Source organism: Cygnus olor, chromosome 2, assembly GCF_009769625.2.
Source record: "Cygnus olor isolate bCygOlo1 chromosome 2, bCygOlo1.pri.v2, whole genome shotgun sequence".
In the NCBI taxonomy this organism is placed as follows: Eukaryota; Metazoa; Chordata; class Aves; order Anseriformes; family Anatidae; genus Cygnus; species Cygnus olor.
In genome coordinates, this window is record NC_049170.1 from 3,411,572 (window position 1) to 3,430,795 (window position 19,224).

Here is a 19,224-nt window from a genome sequence, read left to right on the forward strand (position 1 = left end):
TGTTCTTCACTGTATCCATTCTATAACAGTGCATTTTTTTTCCAGCTACAGACAGCTGTGGAAAAAATACATTCTCTTGGTGGTGATGATGCAGGAATCAAGCAGTCAACTCTGAAGAAGATAGAAGGAAACTTGGTATGAATTGTAATCGTAGAGTGGAAATGAGAAGTAATAGCTGATGCTTAGTTCTTTCCTATTGTGCATTCCTTTCCTATTGTGCATATCCTTCCCTTATGGCAAGGATGTCTCCCTGTCTCTAGTTTTGTGACCGAATTGCTCTGTTTTCACATCCTCTATACCCCACAAATTAGGGAATGGGTCTGGAAGAAAAAAGATTCTGTGATCCTGATGGATATGTGGATCTTAATAACTTTAGGTTTTCACTGAGGATTCTGTTCTTACCAAATCCATTCTTCTCTTCAAAGGCTGAGAGTCCAGAGGTGAAAGCATTGCAAGAAAAATTAACCACGGCCAACTTTAAAGTGATGGAGTACCGTAACCAACTCCAGTCTGCAAAGCAGGAACTGAAGATGACGCAAAAGGTAGTGTTCCGGGATGCAGTCTGTGGCTGGGATCCTGTTCAGGAGGTATACCCCTGTGACATCAGGAGCAGGCTTCTTTTCCTCTGAGCTTTCGTTAGCCTCCGTGATTCCAGTCAACTGTAAGGAGGTAACAAAACCAGGGGAATAGTGGTTGAACTGGAAAGATATGCGCGTGGGCACACACTGATTTCATGCCCTGCCCCTATAACTGGATGGCTGTTTCCATTATTTCTGCTGCTATGATGGGTACAGATCCTTTAAGGTTTGAAAGTCCCAGTTCAGCAAAATAGATTTTGACTGACTTGAAACATATAATCAAGCCCATTCCTCTTTTCCAAAACATTTAATTAAGTATTTACTTTTTAACGTAGGCTTCAGTCCCATGAAGTTGGTGAGATTAAAACCCACACTTGAACCGAAGCACGTTTAAACAGTTTGGTGGAGTGACATCCAGAGTAACTTTTTCCTGCTTGATTCACGATGGGTTTTAATGCATTCCTCTGGGCTCTGCTTCCTTTGGTTTCATTACTTTGCATAAGAGACCTGCAATGCAGATCAGAGTAGAGAATATGCTTCTAAAAATAGAACTCTGCCGGCCTTTTTATAAATAATTTAAACGCTCGTCATACTAACTTTAGCTCTCATTAATGTGGCTGTTTCAGAACTGTGCAAGAGAGGTTGGCTTAGTGCCTGATTGCAAGGGTGTGTATTAAGACAGCATCTCTGCTCTGCTCCCGTTCAGTTCTAGTTATATGTAATGCAGAATAAATGCAGGTATTGAAAACTGTCAGCAATGCGTGGGAAAACTTGGTGATGAATTTGAAATCCTCTTACAGAGGTAGCACGGTCTGACACCTGTCGCCCCATGCTATGGGGACAGGCGGGTTCCTTTAGGGATCCTCAGTAGAATAAGGACTGGCCACAGGGTACTTATACCTAGAGCTTTATTAATACATAAAAAAATGAGCAATCAGCATAGCTCGTTGTTACACAGACTTTTTAGTAAGTAGTGTAGCTTTCTTATTATCTAGAATTTTTACTCACCTGGAGTACCTTTTAATCATCTGGACTCTGCAGATTGGGTCAAATTCCTACAAACAAGTATGTGATACTGTAATCGTAGCCTAGACTCAGAATTCACCTAAAAGAACATGAGTCACTCGCTCACTCCTCGGAGAAGGAAGATGATGGTGAGGCACACCTGACCGTCTCTGATCACAGGTTTTGCCGTCCAGCAACGCTTCTGTTCTAAGTCCTGCTTGGGATTTGCAGCTGCTTGATTTTAGAAGCAGTGTCTGATGTCATGTTTTGCTTCCCTGGTCCATAACAAGTGTCACCACAGCTGTCACAACGCAGTGCCTATGCTTGGACAGCCGCCATGGGCAAATGTTTCTTATCGCAATGCCAACAGGAGGCTTGCTTGTTCTGTAACGGGGGTCACCACATCCTGGTAGATGTTCTTATCATAATGCAGAAAAGGGGGAGATAAAAGGCGACTGATACATGATCGGGCTGCCTACATATTATGGCCATTTGCCTAATAAAGTGGTGTTGGTTTTGCTAACCATATTATGAAGTGTCAGGGGCAGGGGGTACAGGTCACAACTCCCAGCTATGCAGCTAGACAGTACAATTTGACAGACTTGGTAGGCAGGCAGCAAAATACAGACTCACATTTAAAAAAAGAAAAAAGAAAAAAAAAAAAACACACTGACAACTAATACTGAAACGTTAAAATACCAAAATACCCACCTTAACAAATGAAGCCGTTCATGTTAGCCAAACCCCTCCTAAGCAGCAACAATCTGTGTTGTGATAATGGTCCAAAATAACTTACATCACATGGGATCCTGGATATCAGATACAGGTGAAAAGGCTACTGTGTATAGATACAGTGGTTTGGGCTTCCTGCTAGAGAGAGCAGTTTTTTCTCCCCTCCCCACCACAGGTATTTCAGCCTAGTCTTATTGCTGATATTAATCCCTTCTTCATAGCTTTTAGCAAATGAAGTTGGCGAAGATGTGAATATTCAAAGTCTCTTGACCAATTCTGGCAGCTGGCGTGGACGAGCCCAGCAAATTCTTGTTCTCCAAAGCAAGGTGAGTTGAGACCCTGCACAGGGCCTGCATAGTAAGCTGGGGGCCGGCGTGCTCCGAGTGGGATGTTTGAGGTAAGCTCTTGGTTCTTCATTAAGTAATGTAAAAACATCTAAACCTGCTGATAAGATGTGTCCCAGGACAAAGAGTTTACTACAAATACGTAGCCAGTCTTTTCTGTGTTGAGGAAAGCAACCATTGCTTTATGCTTTATGTTGCTTTTATTGCTTTAATAAAAAGCTTTATTGTAACTTTTAGAATGTTTTTTAGTGCTTGTGTGTGCGTGGTATGGTGGTGCTGTGTCAAATTTTAAACTTGTAATGATGTGTGCAGAGTCTTTCAGAATTCCTGCAGACTACGCTAATTAGTCTATTGCAAACATGCAAACTTCCATATTTAAGCTGGGAATCTTTAGCATCTGTGTCAGAGGAGAGAGTTCAGTGACTCTGGAGAGCTGTGGCAGCCTAGTTAAAATCCCAGGATGTTTTGAAGGTGCCTCTCTCCACTGCAGGAGCCCTGTCAGTGCCTGTGCTCTGACAGACACCTTTGTTCAGTGCCTAAAGTCAGACGGGAAGAATTGAGGCCAGATAAGATGTTCAAGTTGTTCCCCCGGGAACTTAAGTAAAATCTTTAACTCCTGAATCTTCTGAAGGGCACAGTCTAGCTGAAATGTCAGCTCAGGACAGGGAGGCAGTTTGTCTGTCTTACATAAAACTTCTCTCAGGTAATTTGGTACGCAATCCTCCTATTTTTCTGGTGTTGAATTATATGCCAATGAACTGTGATTTTTGCACTCTGATTGACTGAAGTTGTTAATCTCTGTTTTCCTGTGGCCGAATTACATTTTCTTTTCATTAGACCCCCTGGCTGGGATTCAGCTGAAGGCTGTACATATTATTACTGTACTCTACTGTAGAAATTTCGGAGCCAGTCTCCACAGGCCCCTTCTGTAGTCAGTGGTGATACAGTAAATGCAGTCACTGGATCAAAAGTGATCCTGCTTCCTTCTCCTGACCATAAAATAAATCTGTAGTGAATAGCTGAGATGCAGCAGCTGAATTCAGTTGCCCACACACTGGTGTCTAACGCCAGCTGAGATGCCATAGGGTATCCCTTTGACCTTTGGCCATTGCTCTGGAGGAGTATGGATGTCCTGTAGATCCTGTGCCATGTGTCTCCAGTACCCCAGGGCAGCTAAAACAGCGCCAGATACCTATATTCAGGCTAGTGAACTGTGCCTTGGATGTGGACATCCTGGATGGTGGTTCTGCTGAAGACTGAGATGCTTAAATTTATATGGGTAAGTGGGTGTCTGCCCTCGTAGAGGATATCTAACATTATTCCGTTGGCCACATACATAATTAGTGGCATTCAAGAAGCTTTGGGGTATCTGCCTTGCTTTCACATGTGGCTGTGATAAAGCACAGAGCTCCCATGTGTCCTTTATCTCCTGTAGGTCTTGTGGTCATATCTCCTTCCTGCACAGATGCCCTAAGCGTCTGCACGTTTGTTAGCACCTAGCAAATATAAATTTGAGAAAAAACAACATTCACTGCTCTGTGTACCCATGATAATGTCAAGAAGTGAACGATCAGGTGCTGTGCTCTGAGCTCTGGTTCTGTGCTCTTTCGTGCTGGACCACTGTATCGTGCCCTAGGTTCGAGAGCTGGAGACTCAGCTGGGTCAAACCAAGAGCAGAACATCACTGAGTGAAATCGATGAGGAACTGCTGGCACTGACTGATCCGAGGAAGCTGTCAGCCCAAGAGAAGAACTTGCTGAAGATTCGCAGCTTGGAAAAAGAAAAGAAAGAAGCCTTGGAGGTAAAATGTTGTGAGCAGAGTCCTACTTGGGTGCATAGTGAGTAATAACTTGCCTTACTTTCGGGGTGTGTGTTACGTACCCTACCTGAAGACCATTTTGGAAACCCACTCAATCTGCTCGAAGAAGTCGTGCCACACTTCACAGGCTGTGCAAGAGACTTCCACGCTGGCTTTCTGTATTGTACTCGTGTGTCAAGGCATATCTTTGCAGTACATGATACATCCCCTTGCTTCATGATTCACATGTCAGATGCATCCACTTGGCCTGAAACGTGGCCACCTGACAACTGGGCATGGTGTATGATGTTAGAAAGTGGCAGAGAGTCCCTCGGTTTCAATGCAGCTGGTGCTGGCTTCGTGCTGAAGTCACATGTAGAAAGAAGCCCTGCCTTAGCTGCGTCCAACCTCTGGAGCATCCCCCTCTCCCCGTGGCCAGGTGTGCATTCTCCATGCAATGTTAAATACGAGCATCCCCCTCACACCTCATACATCTTTATGGCTATGGGCTCCTACATTTGAGCAGAATAAAGTTCAGAATTGCACCGGACTCCTTCCAAGAGGCATTTTGAACATGGATCTTACTCTCCATCTATCGTATTGAGTTGCTACAAAAATAAACAGGTTTAGGGCTTGAAAGGGGCTGTGGCTAGTGGCACGCAGTAAACCGTGAGCTGTAAAGGATCCATAGGTCTGTGTCCACAAGAACCATGGGAGGGTGCAGCAGCGGGGAGTCGACTGTACAAACAGGCTAGCAAAGCACGTTTCCCTGAGCTCTTTTCCTGCGTTCTCTTCTGTAAAGGCCACCTGGCACCACCCCAGAGCTTAATTAGCTGCTGCTTTTCTCCCCACAATTTCACCGTGCAATAGAGTGAGCAGTGGGGTAATGCACACCTTTCACTCTTGGCTGTGAGGAGGAGAGAGGTTTATAGCCACAGGCATGCAGCACTGGGAAGATTTCCCTCGGTAACTGTAATCTGCATGGCTCCACTCTCCCCTTGTGTTTCAGGCTCCACTCCAAAATTTCCTTTGCACTTGTCCATGGCTACATGACTGCTAGCACACTCCCTGGCCAGTTCCAGCTAGGTGAAGGCATGGCTCAGGAGACAGCATGTGCCACGCAGAGCTTCTAGTAGACGCTGTGGCAGCATCATCCTGTATCTGGAAGTAAGGCACTTTCCCCATGGGAATACAGTGAGACAAATGAATGAGCAGGAGCATACAGAATTAGGTTTTAGCACAAAATTATCGTACACTTCCTGGCACGTACTAAACCAACCCAGTTCCCTCGTATTTCTGGTCAGACAGACCTTTTTGATGGTGGCAAGCAAACAGTGAGTAGTGCTATTTATACTTTCTACTTATTTAGGGATGATATGATATGCCAGTGCCATGTTTTTCATTCTGCTGGGCAACGTGTGATTCCTTTAGCTCACCAAAGCATCCAGGCTATAACTGTCATTTCCTACGATGTGTTTGCGTCTGCAGAAACTCACTGGGGAACACGAGGCTCTCCAAAAAAATCACGAGGAAGTGAAAAAAAAACTCGACGCATCAAAAGCCAGGAACAAAGTGCTGTGCGGCGAAGTGAAAACCCTGAAGGGACAGATTGTAACCCTGCTGGAGAAAGGAAAACACGATGATGAGCTCATAGATGCCTTACTGGTACTGCCTATTACTGTTGGTCCCGGCCCTTGCAATCAGCCCTCTTTCTCTTAGTGATGAAACACGATGTCATTTAATGACGCAGTGACACAGACGACCTTACACAGGGGGCTGCGACATCAAACTGCGACAGCCAGAGGTTTCGGAGTTAGCTAAAGCCCTTGTGCCTTTTGGAGCAGATCACCTAAAGGCTGCAGGACAGCACTGGGGGTGACAGTCGGAGTCAAGTGTTGGAAGTAACATTTTGCAGAAGGATGGAAATAGGAATGTCTGTTAGGTAGAGGAAGGGCTTCATTCCTGACTCCAGAAGCTGGACTGGATTATCTGTTCTGCTTTCAGCCCTGTTGGTACATTTTTTTTTTCTCTGAGAATGCCTGCAGTCTTGCACTTTAATTTGTTGTATTACACAGCCCAAAACACGCAAGACCTGAACCATGCCTACTACACCGTGTGCCCATCTGGCTGCAGTAGCTGGAGCTGAGAGGACTTGGCGCCTTCAAAACTAGGAGTACCAGTGGGGCCTCAGGACACAGATATGCTGAAATAAATGCCCACCGTCATGCTCTTGTGGGATTGCTTTGTCCTGCTGTGGTTCCAAACAGTTTTCCCCAATTACAATAACGAGAAAAAAATATGAGAAAATATGCCACTGCCTAGTAGAAGCCCTAATCCAGCTTCTCACAAGTTTAAAAGCACTTACGTTTCCTTGCTTCTGTACAGAGCTTTTAGCCAACAGAGGCTAATGACTAAGCTGGCATTCACCTTTCTGCACACCAGGCAGCCACGAGGGGAATATGGGCACTGACCAGCAGATTAGGCTGATTACAGAGGAGCCAAATAAGAGTTGGCACTTCCGCTAAGTCTGAGCACTCTCACTAAAAGTATTACAGAAAGACACAATTTTTGTTTGGAAGGAGCGGTTAATTTTTGATCCATTACATCAAAGAAGTACCTTGCTTGCAGCCTGTTTGCCTGACAGAACAAACCATCCAACAAGTATTAGATTTGTCAGAGTGTGAAAAACTCCAAAACCCACCGGCAAAACAGCCGAGCCTCATAGCTGTCTTCTCACACTACCCTCCTCTTTTAATGTCACCGTCACGCAGTCTGATCGTCGTCTGATGTCACAAAAACCACATTGAAATCTTCACTTTTATTCAGCTTATGAAAAAAGTCTATTTCTTTGTCAAAAGCCAGCCGTTCTTGCTTTCTTTTCTGCTACACTCGGTAGCAAAGCTCCCAGCAAACTGAATCTTTCAGTTCCTTAGATCTTTTCGACTTGAACCATCCAGCCACTGAGGTCTTGATAGGACCAGTGAGGGCAGACCGCCCTTACCCAGCAGAACATGTCTGGGTGTTACAAATAGATGTGCTGGGCCATTCTTTTAAGTGATAGCTGCTGAGAGCAAGGCAAAGTGACCTCATGCTTAAAACATAGTGGACCAAATTCTTGGAGTAGTGCTAGTGACATCAGTTTGCTTACACCAGGAAATGAGTTTGGCAGGGCAGTGGCTTGCCCTCATGCTCCTAAATGGGTATTTGTCTTGTAGGGTGTAAAACACAGGGCGTCTTAATAATCTTTGTGTACAAAAGTATCTCACTCATTATTTCTATTTTATCAGAGTCAGCAGAAGCAAATGCAGGAGATCTTAAAGCACCTGAGCCAGCAGAATGAGAAGAACAAGGAGTCCCAGCAGATGCTAGGGCAGCACTTGAACAACGAGGCTCAGAAGCAAAACTGCCTTATAGAGCAGCTCAGACAGCTGGTGGCTGAACGAGAGGCAAAAGTTAAAGAGCTGGAAGAGGAGATTGGGCAACTCACACTCCAGGTAGTCAGAAGAAATGAACTAGAGGAGCACACTTGTAATAATTTTAGATCTGTTCTTCCACTTCCTTCTCCAGTGTTGTCCAAGATGGTTGCTAGCTCAAGCCACTGATGCCTGCCCTACTGATAGTCTCTTCTGTCCTCTCTTGTAACTCTAATTTTCTTTCCTGTTTATACATAATTTTTCTTCAAGCTGTTTAAGCAGCAGAAAAATATAGAAATATTAGTGACATCAGCCAGACAGCAGGTGTGGGGATGCAATGGGGACTGACCATCCTTGGCTGCTGAAGCAAGCAGGCAAACATAGGTGAGGCAACATCAGCAGGCTGCTGTGGAGCCCAGCTACATCCCCTCATGCAGTGATGGGACTCCCTAGTAAGTTTATTCTCATCTCCCACTGTGAACCACTTAAAAATCTTCCTCAGATCTCCATGCTAGTCTTATGAGTCTGATGAGTCTCAGCCACGTGGAACTTTTGTTGTACAGGTGAAGGAATCAGGAAGGTTGGCTCCTTAGGGACTAGTATGTTAAGAATGTCTTCAACTTTTACGGTCCAGTGTAAAAACTAAGAGTGCAAGACATACTACTGCAAGATGGCAGAGGAATTGAGGGGCAGTCCACTAAACCGTCAAAGGCTTCTCGTGTGGTCTGCTAACTTACATTCAGGTTTTGTTAAGAGTAGGTAGACACCCAGTTCCTAAAGATATAAAACCCTCACAATGGTGAGGTTGTGAATCTGTCAGATACCTCAGAAATGGAGGCTAGAGCGTTGGGTCCAAGGTGAAGCCTGGGTTAGGGACACAAGCCAATGCTGGCAGTGGTGGTGCTGCACTGTAGGTTCTGTAGTGACACCGTGCATACCCTATGATAACCTACAAAACAGCACTTTTTACTGACTTTTGCTTTGTTTCTCTTCTGCAGTGGTAAGAAACTAAAGAAAAGTTTTGGAGCAGGTCCTGTAAATCAATAGTTCTGGCAAGCTTGTAGCAATAACCATAATCTGCTGATCAGGCGTTAGTGCAGCTCTTTTCCTTTGAACTGTGTCATTGGTTTTATAACTTTCTCCACCATTAACAGAAGAAATCTGCCCATCAAGGGGACGATCCAGGAGCTGCTGTTGTACCACCCTCGGAGCAATCAGAAGATCCACATTTTACTCTGCTTAAGCCTCTGCCGTCAGGCGGTGATCAGGCTGGAAGGATTGAATCCGCTCGGTAAGAAGAGCCTAGTGTCAATGTTTTAGGTTGCTGTGAGTTACTCAGAAGCACGGTTTTCCCAGACAACTGTATCAAACCACAAGTGCTGTGTGCCAGCAGCTGTGGTGGGCTGTTTACAGTATATAGGAATTTCTAATCACATTGTCTCTTGGACTTTTGTCCTGGAACAGAGAAAGATACACAGACTTGCAGACGTTACTACATTTGGCATGATGGTAGTGCAGCTAATTCTCTTTCTCCATCTCAGATAATGTTTATGTGGTTAACTTAAGTGCCTGTGTTTCATGACTCTTATGAGAAACAAGGTTTCTAACGAGCAGGCTTCTGAAAGCAGGGTTGCAAATTAATACATAGCCCCATTTTAGGTAAGCACTAAATCACCGGTGCATTATTTAAATCAATAAAGCTGCTTTGAGTAGGATTTCCTTGCAGAAATGTTGAAAGCACACCACGCTGTTTACTCTTAACAAACACCCTTTTTAAAGCCTTATTGAGGACCATGTACGTTATAGTCATATTAATATCATTATGTCTGATTTTTGTTCACACTTATGTAACTCTGTCTCTCTCTGGCTGTGTGAAGGGACCATAACTTGCACCAGAACAAGTTGTATCCCATCCTGTCAAAACACTGGGTTTATTGCTAACGAGTTCATGGTCTAATCGACAATGAGGAGTTGAGACTGGCCTTCTGAGGAAGGAGGAAATTCTTTTACCAAGTTAAAGATACAACTAATTTCTCTTATGGAATTTTAACTAGCCTACCACGTTACTTTAGACACTGAGATTGGCCTGAAAATTGTCAGATGTATCCCTAAATCTAAGTAGAACATTACTACAAAACTTAAGAAATGTTCTTCAGAGTGTTTTGGAATGAGAGTTAGAACTTATTTGCAAGTTTCCTTGGCAGAGTGGTAGCGTCTCCAATGGTGGTTGACTTTACTCTCCCACTTCCAACTCCACAGACGTTGTGCTCTCGTGGTGCCAGTCCATATTTTATCTACTTTTTTTTTCCTTTTACCAGTTACTTCAAATATCCTCTGATATTTGAAGGAAGGTGAGCAGGAAATCTAGGCTGGGTATGGGCTTTGTAGAAGCCTCTAAATGCAATGCATACATTATTTTTTGTGTACGTGACTGACATAGCTCTGTCCTGACAATGGCTGACGTGTCAGATGGGCAGTGAAAGAGTCTGAAAACTGCAAGAGCCGTTAATAATTTGGTCAGCAGGGCTCACTCATTCCATTAACTTTAATATGCTGATGAACCCTCTATTCCATTTTGCTTTAGTGAATCATCTTTTCCTATCAGGAAAGATGAAATGAAAAATGCTATAAATAGGAGCTAAAGCCCCTTGGAGATGTCAGAGTAAAAATCCTCATTTTTAGACTGGGCCTCTTCTGTCATTACCAACCTTAACTTGATTTTAGGATGGATTAACCAGTCACAGCCTAGAAGGCAGCTCCGCCTGGTCCACAATATTAAGGCTTTATCATCTGTTAGCTGAAGCTTAAAGGCAAGGAAACACAAAGGCAAGGAAAACGGAATGGCCTTCAGGCAGCTGAATTCAAGACTGGAAAACAAACACTGGAATTTTATGTCCCAAGCACGCAGATGCATAAAACTCATCCAGGCTGGAAGTGATACTCTAGTGTTAGCAGTCTGCCAGATCTTCCTAAGATCTTGATATTCGTAAGTCTGACAGATCTTCCTGAGAGCAGAAGAGTTCAAAAAACTATAAAATATATTTTTAAAAGACATCTGGAAAGGAAAGTTCTGCACCTTGCTGCAGAACAGGGGTTCAGTTGGTTAGGAAAGCGTGCGATACGCAAACACCAGCAAAGAAACCCAGTAACCTGTCCTTGGCTCGCGTCCTAGGGGGTGTGCGATGAGAGTACTCTATGCGAGGGTCCGAGGCAGTGCCCGTGAGGAAACAGAGCAGCAGTGGCTGTTGCTGTGGCTCTTTGCCTGTTCAGCTTGAGCCAAGCAGGGTCAAGAGCTGTTCCTGCTCACCACATCCGCATGCTGTGACACGCAGCTCCAAAATGCTGGCGTGGAGGGCCAGCAAAGTGCCTCCAGAAGCACAGAGATCAAAAACTGAGCTTTAGTATTTGTACACGGGACACACGACGTGGTTTTGCAGTGCGTTTTGGGGCCGGAGAGCAAGGTGAGCTGCTGCGTATGCACAGCCTGGGTGATACCCTCGTAGGAGGCTCTGGGAGTCTCTCCCCATAAAGGCCACAATAAACACAGACAGTAAAAAGTCAGAGGAGTTCTTGGATGACTGCTCTCAGTAGATCTCGTTGTTTAACAGAGCTTTCTCCCTTGTAGCGCGGTGTCCAAGATGGGCCATATGCTTGTAGAGTCGGCAGCTACTCAACCTCCCCTTCTCAGTAATAACGTCCCACCTGGAAGGTACGTATATAAACTTCGCCATGAACAAGAGAGGAAACCTGCAACGCTCCACAAGCTGCTGGCAGCCCTCAGCAATATCAGCCTTGTTTCCCAAACGAACAACTTCTTTTACCATCCTTTCCACGTGATACTGTCAAAGTGTTCTGAGACAGGCTGCAGTGTCTCCTTGCCGTCTTAATTTTTTAATTGATTGCTAGTTTTATGCCCCATAAATCCCCTTTTCCCTTTTTGTCATCCCCAACCACCAAGATTTCTCCTGGTTTTTGCTCTAAAGGAAATATTCTCGAATATTCCCGTGCAGAGGTAGAAGAAACGAAGTACATGGTAATGGGATACGTGGAAAAATTGCCCCTTCCTTTCATCACCTACTCGGCACAAGAATAACCATTTTACTAATGCTGCCTGAAGCCTTTCAGTTAAAGAAAATCAATAGCGTGCCATTTAATAGCTTAGCGCAGCACTTTGGAGACTCCACGTGCAGGCTTCTCTTTGGCAGGAGCAGTGGGAGGAGAGTCAAGCGTTAGTGAACTGATCGGTGCGGGAAGTTTGTTTTCAAGGGTGATGGGAAGGGAGAGCGTCGTTGCAAGGGGAAAGGCCTTTCTAGTGAGACTCAGAGTGGCTTTATTTCCACGTATTTTTATTCCACGTATTGCAGTATCAAGCATGATGCTGGGGGGAGTTAGTGAGCCTGGCTCTGCGTTCTGGCTCAGGCCTCAGAAGTGTATTTTGATATGTTTTTTTCAAACGCTGTCTTTGTTTCATTTCTTTCATTCGTGAAATGGGAAACAGACTCTTTACGCTTCTGCTGCTTTTAGGCTTGCTGGCACTGACAGCCTGGATTTCAAAGTGCTGCAGACGCAGATCACAGAGCACAAGGCTCTCTGCCAGGCTGCTGAGGTGGAGAGAGACAGGCTCCTGGAACTGGTCACTGTGCTGCAGAAAAGGTAGTGGCTGATTCTGCCCGTGCCCTTTGTGGGATGCTGTGATTAAGGAGCAGCTGAGACAGTCCGGTATGCTGTACTCTGCCACTGCGAAACTTGCCTTAAATAGGGGCGTTTGAAATTATTCTGCTCAATTTCACTGCCTACTTGATGATTCATTTTTTTTAATTCTTTTAGAACAAAGTGAAGAAAAAATGGAGTCATCTTCAAGCTTGCTACCCTCAGATAAAGCTGGAGTTGGTGTATTTGTGTGTGTGGTGTTATTTAGGCAGCAATATTATTCACCAATACTAAATACTGTAATTAGAGTTATAATCTGATTTCTGTTCCAGAAGCTTTTCACGTTCTTTTAAGTTTCACCGTATCCTCTTTTAAATGAATTTCTTCTAGCTTAACTGAAGCATAACGGTGACATTTTTTCCCATTTTTCAATTCAATTTAAGACAATGTTAAAACCAAGCTATGCTTTGGGAGGGCAGAGAAAGCAAAGTCTTTTATCTTTAGACACCTTTCAGCTACTGACTTTTTCCCAGTTAGAGAATTTGATTTAAATATGCTTTGATTCCCAAATCTGTATTCCAGTTTATAGGAAGACACATTTTTGTCTGGGTATTTTTGAATACAATAGGTACTGTTTGCTTGATTGCTTTATTTGGCACTCATTATCATTATCATCATCTCACTTGCCTGACTTTTAATAAATCACAATCAGAAAAATGTGGTTTTTAAAACTGTGGTAAAGGTATCATCCCCTGTGCCTTTAAGGGCTAAATCCTAGAAACGTGCACTGGGAGGATTTTATTTACGTCTGTAAGCCCAGTGACTGACAGAGCTGTGCAATTAGGTAACGATGGAGGTCTGGGTGATTTCTGAACTGGGGCCGTTGCGAATATGGGCTAATGAAGAACGCAGAGTCAATGAAATGCGCAGTTACTAGTAAAATGTGCCACAGAGTGATGATTCAGCAGCTCCACGGTTATCACACATTTATCAAGAGCTCCTGCAGGTAAAGCAAATTTTATGAGATTGTGTGCAATAATTCTTGGAAGACCTCAGGATAATATAGCATCCAGTCATATTTCAACATGAATATATGTAAAGAAGCGAGGCGTTCCTCCTCTTCCTTTCCCCTGTTGGAGCACAGGTCAACAAAGCTCAAGGAACATATATAATGCTGAAGCCAAGAGAAGAGCACTGAGAATGGTTATGAGAGTAGCATTGTCCTACAGCAGCTGCCAGAATTTACGGCCGTGTTTCACAGCCACTCACCGCAGAGCAAAAGATGCTGCCAGAAGACACTCGCTTGTAGACTGATTGTAGGATTGGGCCCTGCTGGAGGAGGGGAGAGCTAGAGCAAGATTTCAGTTTGCTGCACATATTGGCAGAAGATTTCATAAAAACCAACGAGTTCTGTCATTTTTCCTCCACTGTTTGTCTAACGCGGGTGCTAGGGGAACACCTGGTCAAACGAAAGTTTAATGAATTCAGAACCACTGAGGAGAAATATAATTTCACATAGCATGTCACCAGCCTGCTAATTTACTGCCACAGGAGGTTGGAGCCTTGCCTGTAGCTAGAATTTTAAGACAGTGATATAATTTTATTATAGTTGTAATATTTTTTTAACTTCTGTCAGCTAGGAGGGGAGTAAGACTAATCAAGTCTCTTGATTTGGGGAGTAATCAGCTATCACCCATAGGGCCAAGGAGGATTTCTTTTGTATTTGCATTATCCAATACAGTGTGTCAGTCAATTCAGTATTCCTTCGAGCTTTAAATTCCTCTAAATCATTTGGTGTCAGGCTCTGCTCCCCACGAGGTGCACCACTGACTACATCCGTGGGTGCACATCAAACTGTTGTAGTTAATTTTATAAGGTGTTATGTGAGGTGAACAGACAGGTAGTTTGCTCTTCCTTTATTGCATCGCTTTCTCTTCCACTCGCTTCCTTCCACAGCCAAGTTTATTAAAAGCAATGTCCAGCTTCTTTTCATACTCGCAGATAACTGACGCAGAACAGCTAAATGCTTGACAATGTTTTTATAAACTATTTTCCTTCCAAATTTTTCCCAGTGTTTAAAAAGATGCAGTTTATTACTGCCCTAATAAAAGATCTCCCCTCAGCAATCTGCAGCTTGCCTGCTCTTCTGAGTGGGAAATTTAGCCGGTGTTAAGGGATCTAGGCAACCTCCATTAGCCAACCTATTATTTATAGTTATACTCATTAGTTAATTCTGTTTTGCAAATGTAGAGGATGTCATCTGGAAGAATCGCACTGGGATTTCTGCCTTTGGATGCATGGAAACTTCTCTTGTTCCCTCTGCTGGGAGTTTTGGAGTAGGATTCAGTGTTTAAGACTGGCTCATTCTTTATACTTAGGACATAAATAAGCTTGAACCACTTTTTTTTGCATATCAGGGTGGAGGAAAGCAGTGATAAAGTCTTGGAAGTTGAGAAGAGGCTTCAGGAAGAGCGGCGGCGATGTGTCCTTTTGGAGCAGCAGCTTGAAAAACTACAAATGGATCCTGGGAGGAACACAAGTACACAGAAACCTCCTCTGAGGGGCAAAACAGGTGAGGTGGAGCTCTTATCTACATCTGTGTCCCCCATCCTACCTGGGTGGTTAACAGCAGCAACATTTGGGCTCTCATCTCTCAAACCTACACGAGTGCTTGACCTTACACACAGGGATTTGGACCTGCTCGGAGCAGTGGACTGATACTGAAGGTGAAATCCTGGCCCCACTTAATTCAAGAGGGCTCTGACGCAGATTTAAGTGGGACCAGGACTTTTGCATTATGTTGTTTTCACGGGATGATGGTCTAGAGAAAGAACTTTACACTGTTCTGCGTCTCTACTGTGACCACTGCTGTGTTCCCTTTCCACTTCTGCCTGAGAGATTCATCTGAAGGTTAAGAGCAGAATTAAAGGACGCATCCCAATTTAAGGCCTGTCAGTGTCGATGAAAAAGTATTGCTGGTGATGTAGTAATTAGATCTGGTGTAATTTATTATACCATGAACATGATAATCTCCTGCTATAAATATGAAAGCCTTACTAGCATAGTTAAAGGAGGAGAATTCATGATGGATGTTAAATTTTTATTTCTCTGATCAGATTCTTTATTACTTAAGGACTCTGATTCTGTAAGGTGTCTAAACCAATAAAATGGTACATATTCTTAAGGAAACTTTTCCAGTGGCTTCCCTTTTTATATGTATTTTCATAAAGTAAAAGGAGTTTAAATGCCAGGAGACGAACAGTAGTAATAAGCATTTTAATTTGGCAAATACTGGGATGGCATCAGAGTGAGTTATGGTGACTGGAGAGGTCACAAGCCTCATAACAGAGCTCGTACGTGCTCTTGGCCTGCCCCACGCAGGAACACATGATCTTTGGCCATAGGACAACGGCCCCACAGTGCAGCAGATGCGTGGTGTGGCTTTTTACTACTGTGTGTACCGGTCCTACCTCATCAGCTTCTTACAGCCGGTCTGTATTGAGCACCTGTATGAACAGTCACCTCCCTTTCCACCTGCTCCAGTGTCTTGGTTCTCCCTAGGTGCGGTTCAGGCGAGGTAAGAAATGCTGCTCGAAGTGCACTGCATTTGCAACTCCCATCGCAGTGCTATTGGCCGTGGTTGGCAATAAAACCTCTCTGGAGCAGCATGATGATGCAAGAAAATGCCTGGTGCTGTTCACTGTGGTCTCGATTCACACAGGAGAGTTAGGCTCCCCAGTGTGAGATGTACACGGTGCTCAGGACCTCAAGTGAAGCACTGCCATTCACCCATCCGGCATAGAGAGAGAACCAGGTATGCAGGAACAGGATGCAGAGGAGCTTTGTCCTGAAGGGATACTGAAGGATTGCTTGAAACCTACTTCTCTCTAAAATATCCATCAATTCCTTGGAGCAGAACTGCTGTGTCTTTTACAAGGGCTCCAGCCAACACTGACTTATTTCTTTTTCTGAAAGCACTGATTTTTAGCGCTGTCTTACCTGTATTAGCTGAGAGCCTGGCACAGAAAAGGTAGTGCAGAAAAACTTCCATCCTCACAGAGACACTCGCCCCACAAAACAGAAAGTTGCAGTTCAGCGACCAGCACGATGTTAGAAGAGTGCTTAGAAGCCAAGCGCTGCAGCCTGTGGGCTTTAGGATATGGAACATTCAACCCGATAGAAGGGCAGTGCTGGGCCTTGCAGAAGTGGTATTGGGTGATACCATTTATGATTCTCAGTAGGGTTTTGATGTAAGGTACGTTGGAGCTCTCAGCTGGCTTCTTCTGAGGAAGAAATCGGAGTGTACGTAGGGAGAGGTAGTAGGCAGGTGGGAGCTTGGAGAATACAGCTCTCAATCACAAGCTTTTTCCTCTGACTCCCTGCCTTAAATAGTATGGGAGCATTTTGGTGCTGTCTTCTAGAGGAGAATTTAACTGATATTTTGAGCTTAGACTTTTATACAGCCTGGTAGTGTAAAGCTTTGATGTGTTACTCAGTTATTCTGCATGTGCTCAACTTCGTTTTCCCTCGCAACCTCAAATTGATGTGGTGATGAACTCATCAGGTTCTGAGCCATTTTGATCAAATTGTTGTAACGGTTTGGTAACTCACCTCTGAGAGACTGGCATTTCATAGCTGGAGGAAGCAAATTGTTCCTACCACCGTGACGGGTTCCTTCTTACTAAATACTTAGTTCGTTAGCCTCGTCGGCTTAAGGACTAAAAGCAAATGTAGAAAAGGATTGGCAAGAAGACTAATAAGAAGAAATCCTCTGTGAGTCTGTAAGGTGAGTAGGTAACAGTCTCTCACCACAGTTGTTTGAAGAGAGCCCAGCCCCTTGTAATGTGCCAAAATTCTCTGGAGTTTGTACAAGGAACAAGTCTAGAAATCTGTAATACATCCCTTCAGCAGAGCGTGTAGGTTGTCTAAACGCTTTCATGCCAGATAGTTGAGGAAATGAGAAGGAATGAAAAGCTTGAACATAAAATAGAGACTAGAGAACCCACTAATTAACATAATATTTTCTTTTCTTTCTGAAAGTGCAAAATTGGAGAGAGCTGATCTAATTGCTAATCTAATGTTTCTAGTCTCCTCAATTCAAGGGAAGTAGATAATGATGCTGAGTAGTTAGAAACAACACAGTTGTGTTTTAAAATTATTCATGCTTTTGTTTTTTTTTATCTGTCTTATCCAAATTTCTAATTAGCAAAGAATAATCCCAGAGGAGAACGGGTTAGTAAAAGCAGGTTTTCCTCAGTCCTGTGAAACACAACATCGAGTTCAAAAGCATTTCTTTGTTACACAACAGGACCTTTCTCCCCATATGGTTTTGTCAGAGCAGAGTACTTTCTGACCCGGTTCTTTTAGGTATTCCACACGAGGAGGATTCAGTGTTTTATTAGCAAATTTACTTGAAGATATTTAACAATATGTGGGTTTTTAATTTAGAAAAAAATGTTTAATGTCTTTTAATTTAGAAAAAAATATGTCAGCAATGTACTGAAATCGCAACACAGGCACAATATAGCGACTGCAATGTACTGTTGAATCACAGACATGATTCCTGTCACTGCTCTGGGTGCCACGATGCTGGCTGTCCCCATTTGCCAGGAAGGAATACATGAGTTGAAGCCAGCACAAGCCCGTTGTTCTCTTCAAGGTTCGGTTTGCTGGTTGATTTTTATATTCTGTGTTGTGCTGAGCCAATACTTTCTGTGGGTTGTTTTAGGGAAGGCTGTTTACATTCACTCAACTGACACAGCCGTTTATCTACAGCAAAGGCTACCCTCCAGTCCCCTTGGTGTTGAGATAAGTTCAGCTTCTCTCACGACAGCTGTGGTTGCTTCCTACGTTCTTTTCTGAGCTTCGTGAGCACATCATCCTTGCCTGTCTTCTCTGAGCCTTCTTCTGTTGTAGGGATTCCTTGATCGGTCACAGTTTTGATTCTCCAAGCCCAGTAGTAAATTTGAGATAGATTTTCTTATAACCCTTTGTGTATAACCCTGAAAGTTGTGTCCATTTGAAATGGCAGGAGCAATGCTGCACGTTCTGAGAGAGCTTTATTTCGGAAAGCACTCTTGATTTACAGTCTCAGTTTGACTATACAGGCGTATTTAATTGCTTTACTGAGCTTAACCCACACTGTGTGTATGCTGAGCATCAAAAGGTGCTTTAAAAAAACTGTTTCAGTGTGTGCCACACACGTACCTCATCACTGGCATTCAGTAAGCAACGGTTGTCATAAGCTTGAATGAAATACAATGGCGAGATAAAGGTTAAAATAATACTTTTCAACTGCTTCTATCACCTGTCGTTTGGGGCCCTTAAATATTTTGGATGGTCTTTTTTTACAGGTAAACATACATGTTACTACCTCGTGTTTTAATTTTGCTAAAAGGAGATTAAAATAAAAGCCTGTCCTATATGTTTGCACCATCTTTTTGGATATACATAGAACCGAGCAGATCCCTTAGCATTTATTCACTATTTCCTGAGGTTTACTCGATGCCTCACCAAGTGAAAAAGATTGTTTTACTAAAGCTCCATTTTGTGATGAAATCTACAGGCCAATCTAGTCACTCAAGACTCACCTTGAACATGAGTGATAGGAAAGAGCTCTCTGCAGCCCAGATCTCCAGGCTGCCTCTGGAATCGCAGATAGAGGAGCTGAGCACAAGGTATGTTCTCCCTTCCTCCACGCTGTG

General features: G+C 43.7%; 1 protein-coding gene across 7 annotated transcripts in view; it reads left to right on the plus strand.

Moving 5' to 3' along the window:
- The window catches only part of CCDC13 (coiled-coil domain containing 13), a 34,442-nt gene that overhangs the window by 11,339 nt on the left and 3,879 nt on the right, over window positions 1-19,224 (plus strand). For 4 of the 7 annotated variants that reach the window (XM_040549702.1, XM_040549703.1, XM_040549707.1 and 1 more), the window contains 11 exons: window positions 46-135; window positions 426-542; window positions 2,537-2,641; window positions 4,296-4,460; window positions 5,946-6,122; window positions 7,745-7,951; window positions 9,025-9,161; window positions 11,496-11,579; window positions 12,395-12,523; window positions 14,938-15,092; window positions 19,086-19,197. In XM_040549702.1, the coding sequence (XP_040405636.1) occupies window positions 46-135; window positions 426-542; window positions 2,537-2,641; window positions 4,296-4,460; window positions 5,946-6,122; window positions 7,745-7,951; window positions 9,025-9,161; window positions 11,496-11,579; window positions 12,395-12,523; window positions 14,938-15,092; window positions 19,086-19,197 (1,478 nt within the window). Of the gene's footprint in view, window positions 1-45; window positions 136-425; window positions 543-2,536; window positions 2,642-4,295; window positions 4,461-5,945; window positions 6,123-7,744; window positions 7,952-9,024; window positions 9,162-11,495; window positions 11,580-12,394; window positions 12,590-14,770; window positions 15,093-19,085; window positions 19,198-19,224 lie in introns of those variants that run through there. The other 3 variants (XR_005817629.1, XM_040549706.1, XM_040549705.1) reach the window with 3 other exon arrangements.